Genomic DNA, 26,551 nt, shown 5'->3' on the forward strand with positions numbered 1-26,551 from the left:
GGAAGGAAAAGAGAACCTGCTGCTACTTGTCAGACTCCAATGGTGTGCTAGACACACACCTACCAATATCAACACTGTATTTTATTTAATTTCCCCACCCCTAAACATTCCTATGAGACAGGGATTGCTAGCAGGAGGAGAGAAGTTTAAAAACTCTCTTCTCATGTGCCTGGGTCCATTGACCAATATGGCATCTGCCCTTTGTTTTTAAGGAGTAGAGTGACTTTGAGTGGGTGTCCATTCCTCTCTCCACCCTCACCAGGCCCTTCTCTATGGCAGGGGAATGACTCATTCACCTGCCACATCTCTCTGATGGGCAGGGTCATTGATCTCAAGGGTGAGGGCTATCTGCCTTTCTCGGTTCTGCCTGAGACTTGGTGTGCTGCACAGCTGTGATCCAGGCTCACGCAAATGATTAGGGAAAAGACTAGGCTTGGACTTCAAAGGTCTGTCATCATCTGCCTCCCATCTACTGGCTCAGGCATGTATCTTGATTTACAGTATATATTTGGGAAGGGCATTGGAAGCCCCAATTTCGCCTTAACACTAAGCCACATTCTCCTATCTAAGCTTTACTATACTGAAGTGTTGGTCACTTAATCATATTAATACATGGGTAATTTGTTTCTTATTTAATTAGAGATTCTTGGTTCTAGGCTCCAGTAAACCCCCAAAGCCTAGCCCATTGTTTATCATCTGTATGCTTCAATAAATAAATTATAAATGAACCAATGAAGAAATGATTCCCAGTCTGAGCCTGCAGCATCAAACTCGGGGAGGTTTGGGCTCTGATGGATGCCCACACCTAGATGGCAGTCCTCCTGTGTCAACATCATACAGTGGTGCCAGACTAGTTTTTTTACATGGTGCAGTTGTATAATTTTCAATTATATTTTGTAAAAATGCAACACATGTATGTATGTGTGATGTCGTGCAGCTCCCTTTCACTGGAGACCATGAACATAAGAAGTATATCTTCCTCTTTCCATGGGTCTCATGGGAGGGTGTATATGTGATGTGGAAAGATCTTCAGCTCCACCCTTTCAATATCAGCTTTGAACACTAGACTGGGAGAGAATAATCACAAGTGGTTTATGTGATGGTAAGACTTTTACTGAAGCTCCAGAAGAAAAAAATAATGAATGCTACTAAAAACTTTAAATACCAAGCCTAGAAGGGTTTGTTCAGAAATGTTTCAAAAGCGATGCAGTCCACATTACAAAAACTCATAGAAGAATGCTATGGAAGAATTGGCAACTAAAGCTACCAAAACAATGTTTACCGAATAATTAAAAGAAGGTGACTCACAGAAAGGTTTGCCCAACGGAGCAGGTTTGTATTATCAAACATGGTTTATTTTGGAGTAGGCTAAGTCTAAAATGTTGTATTTTCTAGGTTTTAAAAGACTTAATGTAATTGTATTGCTTTCCATTAATTTTTTGCTGACCAATGTTATATTTGTGGATGTTACTGTGGCAGGGTACGAATGTCTATATGGTTTAAATATGAGAACAACTGGTTTTCTTCTTTTTCTTTACTGAATGAGTGGGATGAATCTAAATATTTCCTGATATCCTGCCCTTCTCTTAAGGGAATGAAAACACTTTTCAGTTGCTGTTGATTCCAGTTATAGTTAACCAAATCAGATGTCAATTATAAATGTAAAAAATAGAATTGGGAAGGTATTTCTTAATGTTTTATGGAGATTAAAAAGAGACTCTCCTTAGATTTAGAGAAGGAGAGAGAGAATGCGGGGAAGGGCCTCCTCCTGGAAGTATCCCAGGGAGGCAGCAAGACCTCTGAGAGATGTGCCTGTGTAATACATGTGGAGCAGTGTTGTCCAGCAAAATGTTCTGCAATTCTGTGTTTCAATATTTCCTACTATCTCAATATTTCTGGTGGAAATGCTCTGTGCTATCCAACGCAATAGCTACCAGCTGCCTGTTGCTACTAAGCACTTGAGATGTGGTTAGTGCAATGTAGAAACTAAAGTTTTGCTTTTATTAAATTTTAATTAATTTGAATTTATGTTTATTTAGCAAGAGATATAGGAACATAACCACAGTCAGCTTCAAACCCGTGTGTGTTGGTCATGTGATGGGCTACTGGGATTCTTCTTCAGGTGTGAACGACCTTGTCCGTACCAACCACCCGTAATTCATCTGTGGTCTAGACCACATGGTCTTTTCTGTTCTGGAACTCTCTGCTCCTTCCTTACCATGCCTGGGACCTGGAACTCTCATGTGAGTGTGAGAACTTGGGGGTCTACAATCCAATCTCTCTGATCAATGTGAGATCTGGAGGATACTCCCCTGTGCCTGATTTGGCCAATTGAAAAGACTCAGGTCAGCCAGGGAGCTCACTGAGATGTTGACTGAGACCTTTGTCGGGCTTGCGTCACAGCTCAACTTCTCCCTTTCCCCACTCTCGGCTTCTTCCCTCCCTTTCCGGGTGTTGACCCCCAGGACACTTCTTAACACACATTTTGCACGCTCATCTGCATTTCAGAATCTGCTTCCCAAGGAGCAGTGGCACCTTAGCACCTTTTAAACTTCTTAATATTTTAATTCCTTTAAATGAAGTCAATGTTAGTTAAAATTCATTAAAATATCAACTTAAAAAAAAGAAAGCTCTTGAACCCAAAGTACAAGTTTTGTATAGCTTTACATTTCAATACATGCACCAATGAGAATGGGAACATATGCATAATTAGAGTCTTAAAACACCCCATTTCTAACACTGTTATTTGTCACATAATAAGCACAAAGACTCTGTGTTTATGGAAATGCAAATAGAATCACAAATTTGGAACTTTTATTCACAGGGAATTTGCTGTGCACCAGAATCTAAATGTGTTTCTTCTTTTAAAAGGTATTTTCAGCTCATTTAGTTTCAAAGATTGTTTTAAGTTTAAAAGTTAGAAGGAATTAAGGAGTCAGCTGTAAATAAAATATTAACACAAACATTCATAATAACACTGAAATTCATCTTAATGCCAACATACATAATAACACTGAAATTCATCTTAACGTCAACGTTCATATTAATAGTAGGTTACCTTTTCTGATAAGATCGAATTTGCCCAAGCAGAGGTCTATAGGTTCAGTGTTCCAAGGTTTTGCAATCCTAACATTTGGTTTCCCACTGTACCTGCAGTCCCGGGTTGCTCTGCCTCGAGGAAGCAATGCTCATTAACATCAAATATCGTCTTATTCATTTGTGCTAAATGTGTTTAGGAATGACTAATGGAAAAGTTGTAAGGGCCAAAATATGTTTAGTAAATTAGATAATGTGAGACTAACGGTTTCCTGAATCCACAGAGAGAAATGTAATCAACTACTTGAAAATTCAATTGTGGGATAGGCATAAAGGAACAAATTAACATTTTAATAATGTTACATTATTTTAACTCTCATAGAGCCATGCAATTGAAAGTTGGGAGTGAACATGGAGGCAGTAATAGAGTTCACTTTTCTACAGAATACAGAAGTCCATTCTGAGGCTTTTCTGATGCATGACTTTCCAACTTTTACTTACATAGTACCTGGGTTGAAGTTTCATTACATCCCGAGGCAGTACGTGCATTGAGATGATCTACATCAACTATAAAAGTTACTCATATCAAGAAACATAGACTATGTGAGCTGTGTAAAAATACAGTAAACGGATGCAACGAAGCTACTTAGCTCTGAATCCTTATACTTTGGGTTGAACCATAAAAATTGCCAATATCTATGTTTGATCCATGAAAAATGATTTCTTATGGTTTAACTTAATATTTAAGTGAATTTAAATAAAAATGAGCAAACAATAACTCTGTTTCAGATGAAGACATGCTACTGGTAAATTAAGAGGGAATGAACAAAGGACATGAATGCAATCAGGAATACTTGTTAAGAAAGAAAACATAAATCAATCAACTTTAACTTTTTCCTGTGAGTTTAACCTGGCTTCTTAAATAAAAGTATACATGAAAATCACAGTAAATTTCTCTTTCTCTTGGAGATTTCACTTTCTCCCACAGTTTCAACTATTACCTCCATTAAATCTGCTCCAAGAAATTTTACTGAGCATCTGTTATATGCCAAGCATAGGACTGAGAGGCAGATATGGAATGATAGATTAAAAATTATTCCTGATCATCTCATGAGGGAGAAAGATACATAAACAGTTAAAATACACTGAAAAAAGTACAATTGCTAGATATATGCATAGACTACTATGGAAGCCCAAGGGAGGGAGCCATGCTAGAAAGGATAGAGAGCAGAAATCAAATAAGGTATTGTAATCTGTTCTCACACTGCTATAAAGAAATACCTGAGACTGGGTAATATATAAATAAAAGAGGTTTAATTGACTCACAGCTGTGCAGACTACATAGGAAACATGATGGCATCAGCTTCTGGGACGGCCTCAGGAAACTTACAATCATGGCAGAAGGTGAAGGGGAAGCAGGCATATCTCATATGGCAGGAGGAGGAGCAAGAGAGAGGGGAAGGAGGTGCCACACACTTTTAGACCACCAGATCTCAAGAGAACTCTATCACACAGCACTAGGGGGATGGTGCTAAACCATTATAAACCGACCCCATGATCCAACTGTCTCCCACCAGGCCCCACCTCCAGCACTGGGCATTACATTTCAACATGAGATTTGGGTGGGGACACAAATCTAAATCAATCCTGTTGTGATGCTATCTAAATGTGCCTAATGGCCATTAGAAGGCTTACTGGGGGATGTGAGGTTTGATATGAATTTTAAAGGATAAGCAGGAATTTTCCAGAAGATGTAGGTCATGTAGTAGATGAGGAATATTCCAGAAAGAGAAAACAAGCACGAGCAGAGACAGGAAAGTAAATGACCACACAAACTAGCACGAAATATGTGGCAGACTGTAGCTGGAGAGAAGGCTAAAGAACAAAGGAGAGATTTGGGGGAATTTATTTCATGGCACTTGGACTTTGCATAAGTGGTGATGAGAACTTTGCAATGCTTTCTTCCCAAGTCACACAGTTACTTACCTCAGCTCAAGAGTAGTATTTTATACACATCCTTATTTTCCTTAGATAAGGTGTGTGATGTTAACAAAAATACTAACTCCAGTGGAGTGATAGCTTTTGAAAAGTGTCTTTTTCTCTTGCCTAGCTAGATAAAAATACTTTCCTTTCTCTTTAGACTATTTTAGTCAAATTTCTGTTCCTGCACCCAACCTCACTCTGAAAATACTCATGACACACAATCCTGTTGGGAAACTGTCTAAATGTGCATAATGGCCATCACAGAGATTCTACAAATTCACACATTTGAATCACTGGCTAATTGTGCTGTTCTGTTGGGCTTTAGTTTGCCTATAGACCACCATTTCTCTAGCAGACCACTGTCTCATAGGAGGTAGGTCTTGGCCTCTGCATTCAAGATCACTTAGCATTTATATATCCTCTTAAAAGGGGTCATTTGCATGAAATACAATCCATTGTCCACAATTGCCCCAGAGTGGAAGATCATGGAAGTTAAGGGGATAGTTTCTTAAAATGAACTGAACATTAATAAATGATTTTTACACTCTTCAGTGCAGACCTTTGCAGTATTTTCATATGGGTGTGACATGGTGTCTTAACGCATAGTACAGGCACTGAGACTGTTTGTCCTCATATCCATTGCCTGCCCTGTCTTTGCTCTGCTCTATAAATCACAGGAAGACAGAACCCTGCTGGCTTCACTATCACTATCCACAGAACCTGCTGGCCTCCTATGTTAACTGACTTCCACCTGGGCCTGGCCAATGGGAGGCAATGGAGGGAAGCTGGAGGGCCAAGAACCCTACACGCTTTCACAATCCCTGTCTGCATTAACAACTCCTCCAGCAGTGATAGAATCTACTCTGTGGCTCCAGGCCCTGCCCAAGATGGCTACTGCAGTTTTGGTTTCTTCCAGGTGACCTTTCCAGGTGACCTTGGTGTTTGCTTTCTGCCAACACCAACTTCTCCCTCTGTCGCAGGAATGGTGGTAACTTCCTGATGGTACACATTTTTTCCTTTCTTTGGCTTCTCAAATCTCCTGTTATCTGTGTAATATTCTTCCTGAATTACTCCTAAATAATAAATTCCCTTATAAATCCTGTATTGTATACATTTCAATACTCAAGAGTTTCCTGATTTCTCATTAGACCCTTTCTTATTTATGTTGTGTTTCTCACACCTTGGGGTGGTCATTAAAACAAGATTCCCACACCTTCTAGTTAGAATCTGCAGATAGCGGCCTGGGAATCTAGTTTTTAACAAGCTCTCCCCAGGTGATTCTTAGATTAGATGAGTTTTGAAAACAGTCCTAGCTGATACTGCAGCTTCCAGGCTTTTCTGGATGCAATTTAATTTATACAACCCACATTTACAAGATGCCTATTAGTGTTCCAGAAATTGTTCTAGGAGCTGGGATGCTGTGGATGAACCAGAAAAACATGGTCACTGCACTGATGAAATATTTTACATTGCTATTCAAAATTATATACTTTGATCTACAGATGAGAGATAATAATTGTGTAATATTCTGTTTTATGTGTGCACTATCATTTAATGGACTGGTTTTGAATAGTTAGATTGTTTCCAATTTCTTATATGATGGTGTCTACCCATGTACATAAATTGTATATTGTATGATATACCTAACTATTTTGTTAGGAGAGAATCCAAATTTAGATTTATTAAGTCATAATGTACATTTTAAGGCTTGATATATGTCAGTAATTTTATTCCCAAAAAGATTAAATCATTTCCTATTTTCTCTAGCAGTTTATGAGAGTACTCTTTCAATGAACCCTCATTAGCATTGAACTGAAAAATTTTTTTTTAAATTTGGCAGCAGTGGTTGCTTCTAGAAAGAAGAACTAGATGGTTGAGAAAGAGAGATGAAAGGAAGGATTGCTTTGTACTGTAAGTTACTTAATGCTTTTGGATTCTGTCCTGTAAATATATATTATCTATTTAAAAATAAATAAGAAGCAGTAAAAAGTTTTTAAATGTTTGATAATAACATGAAAAAATATAATATTTTATTATAATATATAATGGAAATTTCTCATATCTTTTGTGTTTCTTTTGTAACTGTCGTTTCCCACCTTGCTAGTAGAGTTTTAATTGTTTTCTGAAATACTTTTATGAATTTATACATATTATCCTTCTTTAGTCTTTTGTGGTTTTTTTTCTGGCAATGGGACATATCGGCATTAAAAATAATATATCTTAACTTGTTTATTTTACCTCACTAAAATGTAAACTCCATGAGGACAGGAAGTTCTGTGTTGGGCACGTGGTAAGCCCTCAACAATTATTTGTTGAATAAATACATAGATGAAATGCAAGTGAACAAAAAGTATTTACTGAATGGTAGGTTTTGACATACAACTCTTACACTGTAAATAATGAAATAATTATTTAATTATTGTAGATTGTAAATAATTAAAACTATTGCTTTTCCTTGGTGATTTTTGAAATTATTTTATGTTTAGAAAATCCTTTAAAGAATGAAAGTAGATATTTATCTTTATTTGTTTTCTTAATGCTTTTAAAATAACACTCAATTCTTTAAAATCCATATGAAATTTATTTTCGTGTCTGGTGTATTTGACGAACTAATGTTTTCCAAATAGCCAATATCCTCCAATTTTATTTTAAAATATTCATTAATTCACTCAATTTCAATCAACAGGTATTTTTTTGAGTACTTACAACACGCCACTGAACTAGACACAGTTCTTGTTTCAGGGAGCTTATGGTTTAATGGAAGAGAAAACAAGTCAGCACACAGCTTTAGGGCAGTGAGATCAATAAGACAGAGAATAAATGCAGGGTGCTGTAGGAGCATCAAGGACAGACATATCCCAGCTTTGGGGGCTCAGGGAAATTTCCCAAGGGAGCATTATCTGAGCTAGAAAAGGAATATCCAGTTGAAAGGAGGAAAAGTGCCTCTCACAGAGAAGGAAAACTTGCACAAAAGTAAAAGAGAATAGCAAGTTCCTGGAACTGTAAGTTGTTCCATATTCCTAGTGCATGGGCTTTAGAAGGGGAGACAGTAGGAGCTGAGGTTGTCGATGTAAGCAGGGTCTACAGCATGCAGGAATTGTAGGCTGTTTTAGCAGTTATAACTTTATTCTAAAGATGAGAGGGACCCCACTAATAGGCTTCATAAAAGGAGAAACTGGCACCATAAAGTCTGCACTTTTGGAAGGTTGCTGGAAAGCAAAGTATATATTGAAATAAAATCTGAAAAGAGGAAGTCTATTTATAATACCATTGTAGTAATAGGGTAAGAGATAATTGTTATCTCTGCCAAGACAAAGACAGTGGCATTAAAGAGAAAGAATGAATTTGAGGTATGAAGGAGGTAAAAATCTAGCAGACTTGAATGTAAAGAGTGATGATAGAGGGAGATGACAAAGATGATATCAAGTGGGTGGATGATGGTAATATTCATTAAGAAAAGGGATTTGGGAGGTGTAGTAAGGTGGGAAGGGAAATAGAGTTCAGATTTTAACTGAAAATCCTGCAGATACATATTTAAAAGTCCATCATATTTAGGAAGTAACCGAAGTCAATTCAATGGATAAGATCAATCAGGAGAGGGTAAGAATGAGGAGAGTTGGATAAGAAACACAAAAGAAAGTGAACATTTAAGAAATGAGCAAAGGAAGATGTACTTACAAAAAAGGACTGCAAAAGAAAGGACAGAAAGGTAGAAGAAAGAATAGGAGTACATGATTATATAAAACTAAGAGCAAGATTAAAAGGAAGAGGAGAATCCAACAATATCTCATACAATGGAGAAATCAAGTAAAGTAAGTGTTACAAACTTTCTGTTGAGCTCAGTAAAAGAAGATATTTGTTCAGTACGATAGAAGTTTCTGACAGATAAAAATAATAAACTTCAAAGAATATATACATACATATATATGTGCATATATATATATACATGTACATATATATATATGTAATGCCCAATGACTTTTACCTTGAAAATGACAAGTTGCTGTTGAGAAACAAATTTTAGAACACCCATAGAGAGACACCTCATGATCATACATTGGCAAACTTAATAATGTTAAGATGTCAGATCTTCCCAGATTGACCTACAGATTCAATAAAATCCTAATTAGCATCCCAACAATGTTTTTGTATGAAAATTGATAAACTGATTTCTAAATTTATATACTGATACAAAAATAAACAAAATGATCATCAAAAAGAAACAAACAAACCGTAAGAATTGCAGCCTTAAAGGTGTATTATAAAGCTAAAATTATTAGTATAGGGTAGTATTGGCATAAGGATAAAGAGATCAATGGGAAAAAAATACAGGCCTAAAAATAGACCCTTCTTTATGAGGCCATTGATTTTTGACAATGGTGCTGAAGCAACTCAATGGGGAAAGTAAAATCTTTTGGGCTAGATCTTCAAATCCATAAGGGAAAAAAAAAATGGCCCTTATCCACTACTACATACCATACATAAAAACCCATCTGAAATGAATCCCAGACTTAAAGGTAAAAGCTAAAATGGTAAAGCTTCTAAAAGAAAATGTGGGAGAATATCTTTAAAGCTAAAGATGTCATAAATAGGAAAAAGGAAGTAATCACCAAATAGAAATAAAATAACATATGAGATTTCACCAAAGCCAAAACTTCTGCTTATTTTACAAATAATAAGCAGAATAAAATAATAAGCAAATCACTGGCTAACAGAAAATATTCAAAAATCAGATAAGGCATGATAAGGAATGAATAAGAAGCTTTGGAGGTTTCATTCTTCAACTAATATTTATTTGTTGTAATATTTATTTACTGGAAGGCAAGTACTACTCCACTCATTGGCTGAATCGAGGCTCTTCTCTCATAATCCCCACATTTCGACAGGTAAAGACAAATCACACAAAATTTAACAAATAAGGCCATTTCATACAGTAATAAATACTGTGATCAAATAAACCAAGTAATATGGCTGAGAAAGATGACTGAGAGATTGTGACTGGCTATGTTAGCTCTGGTATTCAAAAAAAAAGTCCCTCTAAAAATGTAATATTTGAGCCCAAACCTGCATAATACAAAGGAAACAGATTTGTATTTTTTTTATACAAATCTGTTTGGCTCAATTTGGTTTGTATAAAAACCATTTTATACAAAAAGGTTTGGCTCTGTGTCCCCACCCAAATATCACCTGGAATTGTAATCCCCATGTGTCAAGGAGGGACCTGTAATCCCCCTGTGTGGAGGGAGGGAGGTGATTAGATCACGGGGGCGGTTTCCCCCAGGCTGTTCTCTTCATAGTGAGGGAGTTCTTAGGAGACCTGATGGTTTTATAAGGGGCTCGTCCCCCTTCACTTCCTTCACACGCTCTCAACTGCTGCCATGTAAGATGCGCCTGCTTCCCCTTCCACCATGACTGTGAGTTTCCTGAGGCCTCCCCCGCCATGCAGATCTGTGTCAATTAAATCTCTCTTCCTTCTAAATTACCCAGTCTCAGGCAGTTCTTTAGAGCAGTGTGAGAACGGACTAACATAGGAAATTGGTACCAAGAATGGGGGTAGTTTCCCCATGACGTTCTTGCGATAATGAGTGAATTCTCATGAGGTCTGATGATTTGATAAATGGTAGTATTTCTGGATGTCTCACACACTCTCTCTCCTGCTGCTGTGGTCCAAGTTGGCTTCCCCTTCACCTTCCACCGTGATCTGGAGGTCTCCCCAGCTACATGGAACTGTGAGTCAATTAAACCTCTCTCCTTTATAAATTACCCAGTCTTGGGTATTTATTTATAGCAATGTGAAAACAGACTAATACAGATACAAACAGAGAGAGGGGCAGAAATGCTTTTAACAAAAAAAGCACAGAAAACACAAAAGTCCTGCCGGTGGGAATAAGGTTCTAGAACCTTATTAGAACCTTCTGTATTCCAGAATCTTATTAGAACTTCCTGTGTTTCAGAACCTTATTAGAATCCTCTGTGTTCCAGAAAGAGAGAGAGAGAGAGAAAAAAAAAGCTGTGTCCAGAATATGAGAGGAGAAAAATGAAAGAAGGCACCACAAACATAGGCAGAAACTACCTTGTACACAGCCTTCTGGGCCACAACAAGAAGTCTGAATATATTTCAAGTGCTATGGAAAGTCATTGGTAGGTTTCAACAAGGGAATAAAGCTATTATTTGCAAGATGTACATTTTTTATTTTGCAAAATTTACTTCTTTAAAAAGTAAACAAATAGCAATCACTTTGAAATAATTATACCTGAGCACAGACAAAAGACTGAAAAGAAACAAAACAAAATGTTTATCCGGATAGTGGGACCATTGAGTTATTTTTTTTCCTTACATTTTGTTGTATTTCAACAGTAATAATTTCATAATAGGAAAGAAAAAATATTTTAAAACTCAACTATAAACAAAAAAAATAAATAAAAGGGCATTCTGGCTTCCCTATGGAGAAAGTATCAAAGAGTGGAAAGAACAGAGCAGGGCAAACCGTGAGAAGGCTGTCCAAGGTAGTCCAGTTGGGGGAGGACACTGGCTTGATGGGAGGTGATGGTGGGAGTGGTGCTAAGTAACTGAATTCAGGATATATTTTGGTAGTGATGCCCGCAAGATGTAGTTAAGGATGCCTCCTAATCATTGACTTGAACAACTGGGTATCAGTTGATGGCGCCATTTTCTGAGACAAGGAGGACTATTGGAGGAGCCGGTCTACACAAGGAAGTCATGGGTCCATTTGACCATTTTAAATTATTGAGGCTGGATATCAGCAAAATGGCAGGATAGGAAGTCCATCCTCACCATGCATTTATGTGGCCCGTCAATTGGCAGGTGCATACAAAATGTCATTGATTCTCAGGCCCATAATTTGCTAATATTTATATTATGAGGAAAATTTGTAAAGATGCAGTTACTGATATGTATATGTAAAATCAACACTGACAGTTACACAAGGCAGTTATATGGTCTTGAGTAACCAGAGAACAAATCTAACTATCAACTGATTCCTTCAAAATTATTTTCTACTTGGAAGGTCACTCTTCTGACAGTTCCCCCCACAGAAGATCATTCACACATTGCAGTCTAAAACTGAAAATATTTTATTAAGTTAGGACAAACATTAAGACTGAGAATAACGTATAAAATGAAAAGAAAATTTTCTTTTACAATCTTGCTAGAGACAGTCTGTAAAGATGCTGAAGAGGGTTTTGCGCTTCAGGAACAAAATGACGTCCTGAAGTCAACCCCTCTGTCTGACTGCAGGCTAAGTACCCAGGACCTGAGGCTTCTCCCACTCACAGTAGCGTTGTTCACAGTAGGTGATCAAGTGAGCAAATAATCAGGCTGACTTGCCTAGGCTACTTTAGCCTCACTGCCTAGGAGAAAGCTTCAATATCAGAAACACTGGAATAAAACAAAGAGCAATACTCCCTCTCCTGTTGCCCCCTGTAAGGATCCAGAGTGATGGGGGCATCAGCCTGGTTCCCAGTCTCAAAGGGACTGTGGTGAGATCTGTCCGACGAGGGACAGCTGTGCAGGGGATTGCCACAGTCTATGGCCTCTCCCGGTTACCTTGAATTGTTGTCTGATATTATCTTATGTTTTCCTCCCCATTGCTGGCAATAAGAAGAATGACCTGTCACCCACCCCCACTGGCCAATGGGAAAAAGGAACAAAGCCCATTTTAAGTGTCAACTTTGCAGTTCTGTAGAAGCTATGAAACCAAGTCACAGAAAGACAGTGTTTGGAGCCTTTGCAGTCAGGGACAGAGACAGCACTTGACCAGTGGAGAGCTAGCCTTGGGTCACCTCTTATTTTATTTTTAAAATAACCGTATACAGATTCATGGAGATAAAGAATACAAGAAAGATGCAGTTGATGGGTCTGTATCAAAATGTGGCTGTTCCCCAGAGCCCACTGAGCACTGCCATTCTTGAGAGCACCACCTGCCCTATGTGTAGCCCTGAGGAGCCCTCCTCCCTCATACCTAGGAGCCTCACCTCACAACAGGAGGCCTGTGAGTTTCCAGTGCCCACAAAGCTGATTCCATTCTTGGATCAAGGTCAGCTGTGCAGGGAGCTCCTGGTGAGATCTGACTTACCTTCTGAGCAGCTAGGGCCTGACCTTCATCTGGTATCTACTGTATGTTTATTCTGACAAGAATGTATGAAGTTGACAGCAATAAATTTCATTATTTAAGTGACATTTGTTTATTTCACTTCCAGGAAACACAGAAAAAAGACAACCCCTTGGTCCAGGAGGAGGCTAGGCAAGGTTTTAGAGAAGCTGTCCACGATTTTGAAAAGAGGCTTCTCTATAACCTTGAAGAAAACAATTATCTGGAAATAATGTGTATTTCCTTGTCTCCCAGTTGACAACAAGCCGGGTAACTATGCAGGTGTCTTCCAATTAAAGTGGTATGAGGAGTCATGGAAGAAAGGATACATTTCATTGTATCTACATTTGATCCTCAACAATTTTCTTAGTGGGGTTGGGAGGGAATTTCACAGGAGAATACAGACTGCAAAGATACTGATACTCATGAAATACCCTAAACTACTTCCTTATTTTAGAGTAGAAATACTGGGAACAAAATTTTAAAGGTGAAGCACTTTACTAGTTTAAGCTGCTAATGATCCAAAAGTAATCTGGCTGTAGATGAAAATTATGAGGCATTGTTTGTGTTCATTTGGAAACATACCCTATGATTTAAGGCAACATCAGAATTTCATTTCCTCTTCTGCAAAATGAGGATAATCACCCCTACTCCATAAGATGTTCAAAGTATTCAACACTGTGTGTGGCACATGGTAAATGTTCAATAAATAGTGGCTATGTCTTTGTGTTTATTATTAACTGGTATAAGGATAAAAGCGAGAGCCTAAATGGTGTGTCTAAGTATCACATTTATTAGAGGATTCTGAAAGAAGAGAACTAATGACCCCAATCTAGTGTTTTCTATGACATGACACATCTATTTATGACCTTGGGAAATTTATATAACGTCAGCAAGCCTCATTAAATAATCTGGATAATAAAAATCCCTAGGTTACAGGGTTATTGCAGAAAGTGAGTTGTTTAAATTGTTTATCACAGAGTATATACAATTTTTGCTAAATAGTCATAATTGTAGATATATCTCCGAAGGTGGTAAAGTCTTTCAGGGCAGGGGCCAAGCCAATTTTATTTTTCTATTCATAAAAAGTATAGCATAGTATCTCCCAGACTGAAGGCATACAAAATGTTTTCAGTTTGTGCAGTGGGTATACATGTAAAAATCCTAAGTATAAATCCTGTAGTTAGCCATTATCTCTTTAAATATTATCTCTACTAATTCTTCCTTTATTCTCCATATGACACTAACTAAACTAAACATGTTAGACCTTCTCACTCTATTCTACATGTTCTTAGGGTCTGTGTTAATATTTTCTTTCTCTATGCTTCATTCTGAATCTTCTTCCTTTCCAGTGTAGCAGTGCTCTCCTCAGTTATTTCTAATCTGCTGTTAAATCCACTCATTAAATTTTAAATGTATCATATTTCAATTCTAAAAAATTTTTTATTTCATTCATTTTCAAGTATGTTAAACCACTTTTGTATTTTCTGGTTCCTTATAAAACATTTCATGCTTGACGATTGCCTCCTAACATAATAAGCACCAACATCAATGTCACTACCACCCCACAACAGGGAGCGGCCATCAACCAAGGATCCTCAGGAGCTGGTGCACACATGTCCCAGTTCCATTGCCCCTTATGTAGGGTTGTGCTGAGGTATGTGTTTAGCACTGTCTCCTAGAGTTTTCCCACTAGGGAAGCTGGTTTAACAGAGAACTCTCTATTGGCCGCCTTCCCTTCCAGCATTCCCATACTTCCAAATAAACTATTCTACTACAATCCCTATGTAAATTTTTGCTTCTGAAAGACACCAAATTAAAACAGTGTTTTACAGTCTGTGTCTAACAATTTAATGCCTACAGCAACTGTGGGACCCTCAAGGTTGCCCTCAAGGAAGAAGAGCAACAACCTGCCATAATCAAATTCCAAAGCTAGACTGGGTTTCTACTGAATCCTACTCATGTCCCTGTGTGTATCTAGTTTATCTTTGCATGCTGGATACTTGATTTGAAATATATATATATATATATATATACACACACACACACACACACACACAGCACACATACATACATATGCGTGTATGTTTATAATATATACAATTTGAGCCTGCCTCTTCTAGAAAGGATTTTCACTGGGTTTTGCCAGGCATGTGCGGGTGTTACTTATCTGAGACAACCTTCACTCAAGCTCAAGTCCAAGTTAGATAGTGTGAAGACAGGCTGTGAGGACTTCTGATGATTGGTTTATATCTTACTCACCTTACTCAGAGGTGACGGTCCTTCAGAATCACATCCCAAAGTGAGAGTGATTTATTAGAGTCCCCTTTTTGGCAGGCTCTGGACTTTAGCTGTTTTCTTCCCACCCATGTGGTCACTGAAGGATTCTTTTTGTTCAGAGGACAGTGGCTATTCACTATCTTGGTAGGTATTTGTACTATTAAGATGTTTTTAAAATATTTAGTCCCTCTTCCTAAGTTCTCAGTGTGATTGCTGTTCCTTATGACTTAGTTGGCCATTAGCAGATGACAGAGCTCTAGAGGTGTTATGAGAGAAGATGGTAGTATGTAGGAAGGAGTACAAATAGAGAAGAACAGAGGTCTCAGAATTGAACTATTGCACGCACCGACTTGCAGAAGCCTAGGTATAAGAAACAATCAGCAATGAAGCACCTGGTGGCAAGGGACTCCAGTGGACAGAAGTATCTGGTGGTAGAGTGAAAGCCATGTATTGAAACCCAAGTGAGCAAGGGTTTAAAAATGGAGAACTGCATAAGGGGTAAAAAGCCTACTAAAAGGTTAAATACCAGGAGGACCCAGGGATGATCACTAGGTTTAGTAATCTGGAGGTTATTGGAGACATCAAAGAGAGATGTTTTAGTGGAAGGGGTGGGGAGGAGATAATGCCTAATTGGAGTTGATTTGACAGATAATGAGAAAAGATTTGAAACAGCAAATAGAGGCGTCTTTTTTAAAAGTTTTGCAATAAAGTGGACCAGGGCAATAAACAGAGGGGGATGTTTTTATTTTGTTCTGTCTTTGTTAAGAGGGGAGACCTTTCAGAATGTTTTCTAATGTAAGATTCAGAGGTGACATTCAAAGAAAAAGTATAGAAAGCAGAGAACTGCCAAAGGCGGGGGCGGGGTGGGGAGTCTTTTAAAAGCAAGTGGAAATAGGATCCAACACACCTAGAGGGATTGCATACACCACAGAGAGTTCATTCATAGAATTAGGAAGGAAGGAAGGCCAGGTTGCACAAGGGGATATAAATGCAGGTAGGTTGGTAGCCATCATGGTTGAAGTTTGTGGAAATTATCTTTTGAGGCTTCCACTTTTTTCAGTTAGAAATTTCAGGAATGAACTTCAGTTGGAAGTTTTATAAATGAGCTGAGAATGAGAAATAAAAGAGCAGAAGTATGGATGAAACAAGAAAAACCTAGCAAGATGCCCAGGCAACCCTATAGACCCACTTGACAATCAGAGAATAAAAGTGCATTTGTGTTGAGTATATCACAAGTATATTTGAGCAGAGAAAAAGTGCTGTGGAACATGTGCAACTAAGAAGGAGGAGGCTGGTTTGAGATTGTGTTTTTTAGAAGTATGGTCTGCATTATTGACCTTAATATGTGACCTTCACTTCTTGTGCTCAGGACAAACAGAATTAAGCAAGATATTCACCAACTGAAGTGGTAAATATATTTTGCTGTTCAGTTCACATGGCAACTTCCTTAATCTCAGTTAATTATTCTGAAGAAACACCCGAAGGAAATCATGCAGCATATTCTTGGAGTGTTCCTGTAACTTGTCATTTAAGAATTGAGATGGCAGTTTAATTTAATGACTTGATGCGAGTGAACAAGCCTCTCAGTGCATGCAAAATTCCAGTTAAATCTTAAGTTGGACTGTGGTAAAATCATATGCTAGATATCCTCAGGACGATGATGAAAAGATTATGTACATAGAACTTAGTTTGATTACACATTTTAAAGAACTTGGATGAAGGCCAGACATAAACTCTTAGAAAATGTGATGGGGAATAACCCCAACCAAAATAGAAACTAAAATCATACATGTAATATCTATAAATAAACTTAGGACATGTGTAGCAACTATAAAGAGAAAACTACCAACAAAGAAAACCTTCTAATGGACATATAATAAGAGTAATAATGGAGAAACACATTATTGAATATCCAGTTTTGATAATGTAAATACATCGATTCATTCCTATTACAATCTATAAATTCAATGCAATCTTAATAATTATAAAATATTAGCTAGTAGCAATTGATATTATTTAATAATATGCATTACTAGCAATGAATAATATTAACAGTAAACATTAATGTAGTGTGTATTATATCCCAAGTGCTGTCCTAGGTACTTTATTTATATTCATTTGTATAATCCTCAAGACAACCTTTTGAGGCCTCAATTACTACTGACATCATTTTATGAATGAGGAATCTGAGGCACAGAGAGATGAATAATTTGCTAGGGTCACACAGTTGCTGAGTGAAATATCAGAATTTAATTCAGGTTCTCTGGCTCCAGAGCCCATTCCCTTAATCATTTCTTCCCACTGCCTCTAAATCCATGGCAATAAAAATTCCAACAGCCTTTTCAGAGGCGGAATTTGAGAAACTCATTTTAAAGTTAATCCGGAATAATATGTACGGAAAAACAATGAGGAAATAGTTGAGAGGGAGAGTAGTTTAGGGGAGATGCAAGTTCTAAATATTAAAATGTATTTTAAAGACACATTTAAGGTATTCACTCATTCAACAAAAATTTACTGAAGACCAACTCTTTGCCAGGCTCTGTTCTAGGTGCCATTGACAAGGACAGACAACACTCCCTGTTCTCATAAAGCTTAAATTCTTGTTGGGGAAAACAGAAAAAGAAATAAACAATTAAATATTTAGACTGTACAGCAGGAACAGGAGATTTAGAATACAGCAGGAATAGGGATACAGAATGCTGAGACTGGGAGGAGATGTTTTATAAATATGGGTATCATGAAGGGCCTCAGTGATATAGTGACACTTGAGCAGCAACCTGAAGGAGATCAGAAAGCAAATTATGAGGACATCTGGGGGAAGGACATTCCGGCAGAAAGAACAGCAAGTGCAAGAGTCCTGAAGTAGAAAGATGCTTGTCATGTTTGTGAAATAGCAAGGAAGCCAATGTGGCTGCAATGACTAGGAAGAAAGCGGTAGAAGATGATGTCAGGGAGATAATGGGGTGGGGGGACAGGTTAATCAGGGGACTCTGCCTTTAACTCTGAATAAAATGGGAAGAGTGACTTGGTCTGACTTACACATATAGTCAGGTGTCACATAATGGCATTTCCAATGACAATGGACCACATATACAGTGGTGGTCCCATAAGATTACAATGGATCTGAAAAATTCCTATTGCCTACTAACACTGTAACTATCTCAATGTAGTAGAACAATGAATTACTCACATGTTTGTGGTGATCCTGGCATAAACAAACCTACTGCACTGCCAGTCATATAAAAGTATACATATACAATTATGTACAGTACATAATACTTGATAGTGATGATAAATGACTATGTTACTGGTTTATATGTTTAATTGTGCTATACTTCTTATCATTATATTAGAGTGTGCTCCCTCTACTTACATTTAAAAAAATAATGTTGTCCCTGAAGACCTTACCGTGGGAAAAGATGTGGAGGCAGAAGACAGAGAGACTCGTGATCCTGACCCTGTGTAGGCCTAGGCTAATGTGTGTGTTTGAGTCTTTAACAAAAAATTTTAAAAAGTAAACAAATAAAACATTAAACAATTTTTGTTTTTTGAGACAGGGTCTTGCTCTGTTATCAAGGCTGGAGTGTGGTGGTGTACTCGGTGCAGCCTCGATGTAGCCTCTGGACTTCTTAGGCTCAATGTAGCCTCTACCTCTCAGGTTCAAGCCATCCTTCTGCCTTAGCCTCCTGAGTAGCTGGGACTAGAGGCATGAGTCACTTGCCTGGCTGATTTTTATTTTCATTTTTGTACAAATTGGGCTTCACTATGTTGCCCAGGCTGGTCTCAAGCTCCTGGGCTCCTGCCCCAACCTTCCAAAGTGCTGGGATTACAGGCATGAGCCATTGCATCTGGCCAAAAATGTTTAGAAATAGAAAAAAGCATATAGAATATGAGTATAAAGAAAGGAAATATTTTCATACAGCTATATAATGTATTTGTGTTTTAAGCTAAATGTTATCGTAAGAGTCAAAACTTAGGAAAAAATTACAAAGCTTATGAAGTAAAAATGTTACAGTAAGCTAATTTATTGTTGAAGAAAGAAACCTTTTAAAAAGTAAATTTAGTGTACACTGTTTATGAAGCCACAGTAGTGTATAGTCATCCTGCACCTTCCCATTCACTCACCACTCACTTGCTGACTCACCCAGAGCAACTTCCAGTCCTGCAGGCTCCATTCCTGGTAAGTGCTCTATGCAGGTGTACCATTTTTTATGATTCCCCCATTGCTGGATGCTATCTTTATGAGATGGCCAGAGTACACCTCTTCTACTAATTCACTTGCCACTTCTAGCCTAGACAGTCACCCTTGTTAAAACGGTAGAGGAAGTACAGTTACAACTGACTTTCTGGGAAATGTGATACCCACAAGGTAAGATATAAAGATGGCAAATGGAGACAAAAGTCCTGGCCATATACTAGGGACTATGATATTTGCATATTACAGCAATCTGTAGTATGCCACCGACCCAGGTGTGAGTGTTGGGAAGCATCTGGGATTGCAGAGCTAGCACAAAGTGAAACCTCCTGGAACAAGGGGCTGAGCTGGGAACCTCCACTGACATGGTAGCAACACAAAACATAGCCATGACCCATGTGACAGGGGAAAGACAGACTCATGAAATTTGCCTAGTGGTCACTACCCAGAGTGTATAGACCCAGCCTCATTTAGGAGCAAGAAAAGAGAAAAATATTAATTTGACATCATGAAAAAATGCTGAATGAAGTATCTAATATGAAATATCATAGAGACTTGTGGATTCAATGACAAATGTTGTGTCCCTAGAAAATGTATACAAAGATTATCATTGAATTCACATGATAGAATCATCCCATGCATAGGCAAAACAAGGTCCGCCCTTCACAGTATTCTTTACAAATGCTGACACAAAGAGAGAACTACTCAACATCAAATCTAGTATTTTAAAAATTGATTTAGAGTATCCAAATATTAAAAAGTATTAAAGACTATTCTAGAACTATTAAATATCACTTAACATGTTGACAATACAATACTGTGAATGAATTGAAATTGTACCTAAGTGTCTATGTGATCCTTTTTTTTTTTTTTTAAGGTGAACAAGTGTATTTTTTTTCACTATTTAAACCACTTTGAGTAAGGAGTTTCTGTTACTTGAAGCCAAAGGCATTCCAATTATACAGTGTTCTTTTTTTTCAAGTTGGTAAATTTTATGTTACATGTTTTATTTTATTTTATTTTATTTCCATAGGTTTTTGGGGAACAGATGGTATTTGGTTACATGAGTAACTTCTTGAGCAGTGATTTGTGAGATGATGGTGCACCCATCACCCGAGCAATATATACTGAACCTAATTTGTAATATTTGATCCCTCATCCTCTTCCCACCCTTTCCCCCTAGTCCCCAAAGGCCACTGTATCCTTCTTATGCCTTTGCATCCTCATAGCTCCCACTTAATGAATGAGAACATACGATGTTTACTTTTCCATTCCTGAGTTACTTCACTTAGAATAATAGTCTCCAATCCCATCCAGGCTGCTACAAATGCCATTAATTCAATTCATTACTTTTTATGGCTGAGTAGTATTCCACCCAGTAGTGGGATTGTGGGATCAAATGGTAGTTCTACTTTTAGCTCTTTAAGGCATCTCCACACTGTTTTCCACAGTGGTTATACTAGTTAACATTCCCACCAGCTGTGTAGAAGTATTCTTGCTCTTTTTCATGGCATCCATACCAATGTCTATTTTTTAAATATTTTTGATAATGGCCATTCTTGTGGGAATAAGGTGGTATCACATTGTGGTTTTGATTTGCATTTCCCTGATCATTAGTGATGTTGTGAATTTTTCATGTTTGTTGGCAATCTGTTATCTTCTTTTGAGAAGTATCTATTCATGTCCTTAGCCCACTTTTTCATGGGATTGTTTGCTTTTTTCTTGCTAATTTCTTTAAGTTCTTTGTAGACTCTGGGTATTAGTCCTCTGTTGGATGCAGAGATTGTGAAGTTATTTTTAAAGAATAGATGTTACTGTGTATATTTATAGTATACAACATGATGTTATGGGATACACAAAGATAGTAATAAAAAGGCTACTATACTGAAGTAAATTAAAATATCCATCATCTCTCAGAGCTACTCATCATTTTTTCTTTTTGTGGCAAGAGTGAGCAGCTAAACTTACTCATTTAGCATGAATCCCAAATACGGTACAATTTTACTACCCATAATTATCATCTTGTACATTCCATCTCTAGACTTGTTCATCCTCCATACCTGCTAATTTGTACCCTCTGACCTTCCCATTTACTTCCTCCATCCACCATCCCCCTCATCACTGGTAACCACTGTTTGTTCTCTATCTCTGTACATTTGAATTTATTTTTAATATTCCATACATAAATGACATCATGCAATATTTCTCTTTCTGTGTCTAGCTTAATTCACTTGGCATAATACCCAGGTTCATTCATGTTGTGGCAAATAGCAAAATCTCACTCTCTTTAGGGCTGAATGATATTTTAGCATATTAAACAGTGACACACACACACATCACAGTTTCTTCATCAATTTGTCGATGATGGACAAAGGCTGATTCTTACAGTATGTTTCATAACTCCAAGAATTTCCCTCAGTAATTATAATGCAGGTCAGACTCACACAATTCCACAGTAAGTTCATAAGTCTAGACTAATACAGAATAGCTCCATGGATTAAACTTTGGTACTTAAAATGTTTCAATCAATAATAATTAGAAAGATGTTAATTTTCAGAAATATACATTTTAATATTAAGTCTACATGCAATTAGAATTTTTTTTAACTTTTGGTGGTTTATAAGATCTGTTGTTTGAGCTTCAAAGTCCTTGCAAATAACTACTTACGGATGAAAAAGATGATTAATTTTCAGCAAGAAATTATTCCCCAAAGTTTGTTTTTACTATCTACCTTTTAAAAGGAATAATGATAGAAGACGATGAACTTCTACATCAATATTACTTTAACATATTAGTCGAAAATCTTAAAAAATATATCCCTCAAGGGAGAATATTATTCCTAATTTATTAATGAGGAAAATAGAACTATTCCTAGTCCATATATATAAAAATTATTTCATCTCCAATCAAGCACTTCTAAAATGCTTTTTCCTCAATAAGCCATTTATTATTTTCATGTGTTTTTGATGTGAAAAATTTAGACAGATAAAAAACAAAAAGGAAAAGGGGAAAAGAATGCTGCAGTTGTTTAAGACTCATAAACAGTGACAGTAGAGCTTTTCTCAGCAATTGCCTGGCACCCTGCAAAAGACACACAGATCATCTGTCTTGATTTCCCTTTAGGAATTAGCAGTCTCTATTTAATGTCTGGTTTTCCAGTTAGAAGTTTCACACAGACACAAAAACAACAGGCTGCTAATCACAGTGTTATATAAATGTCTATATCAAAGTACTGAGGTAATTAACTTATCTGTTAGATTTCCCTATAGAATATTCTGGTTACTATAGAAGCATTTCTTTAATTTGTTTTAGTCATCAAGGACAATACAATTCTCACAGTTGTGTTTGTTATTTTATTACTTGACAACAAATTGTATTTGCTATTTTATTGCCTCTGAGTAAAAATACATAATTGATTACCTATAATGAATCCGTTGGAAATCGGCTACAGGAAAATGCAGGATTATTAAATTATTACAGAAAATCTTTTTGGTTAATCAAGTTTGTACTCTTCATAGCTGACATTCCCTCATTCTCCTCTTTTTCCTCATCAGCAGAACCCAATTTTGACTGTTTTACTACCCTTCTCCTTTGAAATCTAAATGTCTTGGGCAAAGTTGACCCTGCCCCTAACTTATGGGATGAGGTATGATTAATAGAAACCAATCAAAATACTCCTTGGTGTCTGTGGGGAACTGGTTCCAGGACATCCCTTGGACACCAAATCTTCAGATGCTCAAGTGTCCAATAAAAAATGGCATAGTATTTGTATATAACCCACACACATCTCTACATCCTAAACTACCTCTAGATTACTTATAACACCTAGTACAATGTAAATGTTATATAAGTAGTTATTATACTGTATTGTCTTGGGAATCAAGGAAAAAAAAAAAAGCCTGTACATGTTCAGTACAGACACACTTCTTTTCCTGAATATTTTTGATTCCTGGTTGGTTGAATCCACGGATGCTGAACCCATGGAAGTCTATTGTACTACCATCTTTTTGGCCAGAGATTGGTTCAGGATTATGCTAATCAAGATTTAGTGGGCTCTTCAGCTAAACTGACCTAATGAGTCCAGGGGAACTTCTGTTTCATTGTGATGGGAGAGGTTCTCTGTGTTTCTTTCTCTGATCCTCTGTCTTTTTATCTCATGCAAGATAGGAACAAGAAAGTATGCTGCCCAAGTCACTGCTAGTGCACATCTTATGGAAGAAAACCAGTCTGAGGACAGAGTTGACATATCAGAAAGATCCTGACCCAGTGTGCCTGGCCTCCCTACCCCCCACCTTCTCCTATCTTGTTACAAGAAATGAACCATTTATTTATGATAAAAGCCAGTTTTATTCGGGGTTTCTACAGCTTACACAGGAAATATCCCAACTCATTCATATGGCTTCTAATAACAAATCCAAGTTCTTTCTATGGACAAATTAATTTTTTTAAGTTTAATTTCCTTAAGTTCTTTCAGGAAAGGATAAACCACCTTAGGCCCTAAACACACCCCAGTCTGAGTTATTTGTTCTCATAGACCTTTGTTCTCCTACCTCAGCTGCTATGAGATTTCCTGGTGCTGCTAACTAAAATGTACTTTAATCAGAAGTCATCATTAGTCCTGACAGGTCAAGTTCCTTCAAGAACCCTCATATCCAGACTTGAAATTGGCCCAAATGACATGACCTACCTTGGGCATGCAGATGACCAAATGACCTGTTGTCTGAGATCTTTTAGCAGAACTACTATCGGGTTTCACTTCTGCAGGAAGGACAAGCTGAAATGGCTGAAAATAAGTAGAAAGTATCATTGAGAGCAAGGACGTTACATGAGAGAGTGACTACAAGGGGCATTTTCATTACAAATTCAAGACACACCCTTCAATTAAGAAATGTGCTTAAACTTATTAAAAATATTTATATGAGCATTATACACGAACTATTTTACCTATTTTAACAAACAGTCTAAAGAACAGCTGTCAATCACAAACAGTGAAGTGCTCATGGGTTCATTTATGACTAAAAAGCAATTTATAGAGAAAGCCTTGTCAAAAAAACCCAACATATTTCCATTTAAAAATCTTTCAGCTAATCTTCAAGCCCATAGTAGCCTAAATTAGCAAAAATTGGTATTTTAGAAATTATAAAATTATAGTTGTTATGAATGAAATCACTGACAATTTAGAATGGCTGTACTATTTAATTTCATGCATAGGCTCCCACACATGTGATTATGTTATTAGTTTTGAAAAAAGTGTAACACAATAGAAACAGGTTTAAAATATTAATGATATCCAACTACATATGGTCAGCAGTCATTCCCACCATATACCACTCCCATATATAAAACCATGTGCTAAAAAATAGCACTCTGTTTGGTTCCCCTTTTTCTATTTAGTTTTGTTTTATTGTTTTTATTTATTTATTTATTTATTTATTTATTTATTTGTTTATTTTTGAGTCAGAATCTCACTCTAGTAGCCCAGACTGGAGTGCAATGGGGTGATCTTGACTCACTGCAACCTCCGCCTCCCAGGTTCAAGCAATTATCCTGCTTCAGTCTCCCGAGGAGCTGGGATTATGGGCATAAGCCACCATGCCTGGCTAATTTTGTAGTTTTAGTAGAGATGGGGTTTCACCAGGTTGGCCAGACTGGTCTCCAGCTCCTGATCTCAGGTGATCCACCCGCCTTGGCCTCCCAAAGTGCTCGGATCACAGGCATGAGTCACTGCCTGGGCCCTTTTTCTATTTTAATAATACTTTAAAAAAAGTGAGGCACCACAGCTTAGTTCAAAGCTTAGCTTTTGAAATTGTAATAGTCTACAGGGTTCTACTTACCTTTCCCTTGATCATTACTCGCACGTAAGTTGGTTGCACATCAACATTGATTAAAGAGGTATCCATGTACCTTCAAAATTAAACACACAGTATCTTATAATTTAAAAAATATATCAAGTTTGAAGAAGTGCAAATACAAATTCACACTTACAGGACGATTTTAAATGAAGGACTTTAAAATATCCATGCTAAACGGGTCTTTAAAAAATTAGTTTTAAATTAATCCCCAGACCAAAGGAAATTCAATGTATCAGCAATTTCATTTTTAGACCCACAAGTACACTTGGCATTGATTGCCCCAACCCAAAAATATCTGAGGTCTGAAACACCAGAGGTTTGCAAAAAACAGCTTGCCATGCTCTTTCACAAATATTTTATTTTAAGCCCCTAAGACTTGAATAGCCAGGAATGCTGATTCTAGTCTGCTTGAGGCCTGCAACCACCAGCTCCTGCTTCCTCGGCGGCTCTGGATCCCCTGCAGCTGTTCTGCAGCTGCCCTGATACTATCTCTCCTGGAAGACTAGCTTGCTTCTCCCCTCAAAGGCACATCCTGCTGAATAAGCAAACCCTTCTGTTTATGGCAGTGACCTCAAGATCAGGTGGCAATTATTCTCCTCCACTCATGAGCAAATTAAAGATTTAGATTTCATATTGCTCATTAAAATCAGAAGCTTAGCCAAATAATTACGTTTACATACTTCAAAATACTAATTGTGAACATTAGAAAATGCAGAGCTGCTTTAAAAATCACAAATGTTAAGGCAGGTAAGCTAATACAAGGGTTACAGGCCTAGGTTTGGAGTCACACAGGCTTGTGGGGAACTGGCTCCACCTCTTCCTGCTTTATTACCTGGGACCACATTCCTTAACCTCTCTAGGTCTCAGTTTCCTCTTCTGTAAAATGGGGATACTACTAGCATCTAGCCCTAAGATTGTTAGGAAGGAACATGTATAGTGCCCAATACATAGCTAGAGTTAATCAAGTATTATTATACAGCATTTAAAAGCAATTTTTATAATAATAATAGAGATGAGGTTTTCTACAGCTTCACATGTGATATCTACACTTTAGTGGATTGTGTAGTATTTTCCATGCTTGGACCCCCTAAAAT

General features: G+C 37.3%; 1 protein-coding gene across 5 annotated transcripts in view; it reads right to left on the reverse strand.

The window, feature by feature from the left end:
- DNAAF11 (dynein axonemal assembly factor 11) overlaps nt 1-26,551 on the reverse strand; it is a 95,737-nt gene that overhangs the window by 14,073 nt on the left and 55,113 nt on the right. For 4 of the 5 annotated variants that reach the window (XM_001085271.5, XM_028852913.2, XM_077944046.1 and 1 more), the window contains exons 9-10: nt 25,440-25,509; nt 24,293-24,388 (exon numbers count right to left, since the gene is read on the reverse strand). In XM_001085271.5, coding sequence (XP_001085271.1) covers nt 24,293-24,388; nt 25,440-25,509 — 166 coding nt within the window. Of the gene's footprint in view, nt 1-24,288; nt 24,389-25,439; nt 25,510-26,551 lie in introns of all 5 variants that reach the window. The other variant, XM_077944045.1, reaches the window with a different exon arrangement.

This window comes from Macaca mulatta, chromosome 8 (genome assembly GCF_049350105.2).
Source record: "Macaca mulatta isolate MMU2019108-1 chromosome 8, T2T-MMU8v2.0, whole genome shotgun sequence".
Taxonomy (NCBI): Eukaryota; Metazoa; Chordata; class Mammalia; order Primates; family Cercopithecidae; genus Macaca; species Macaca mulatta.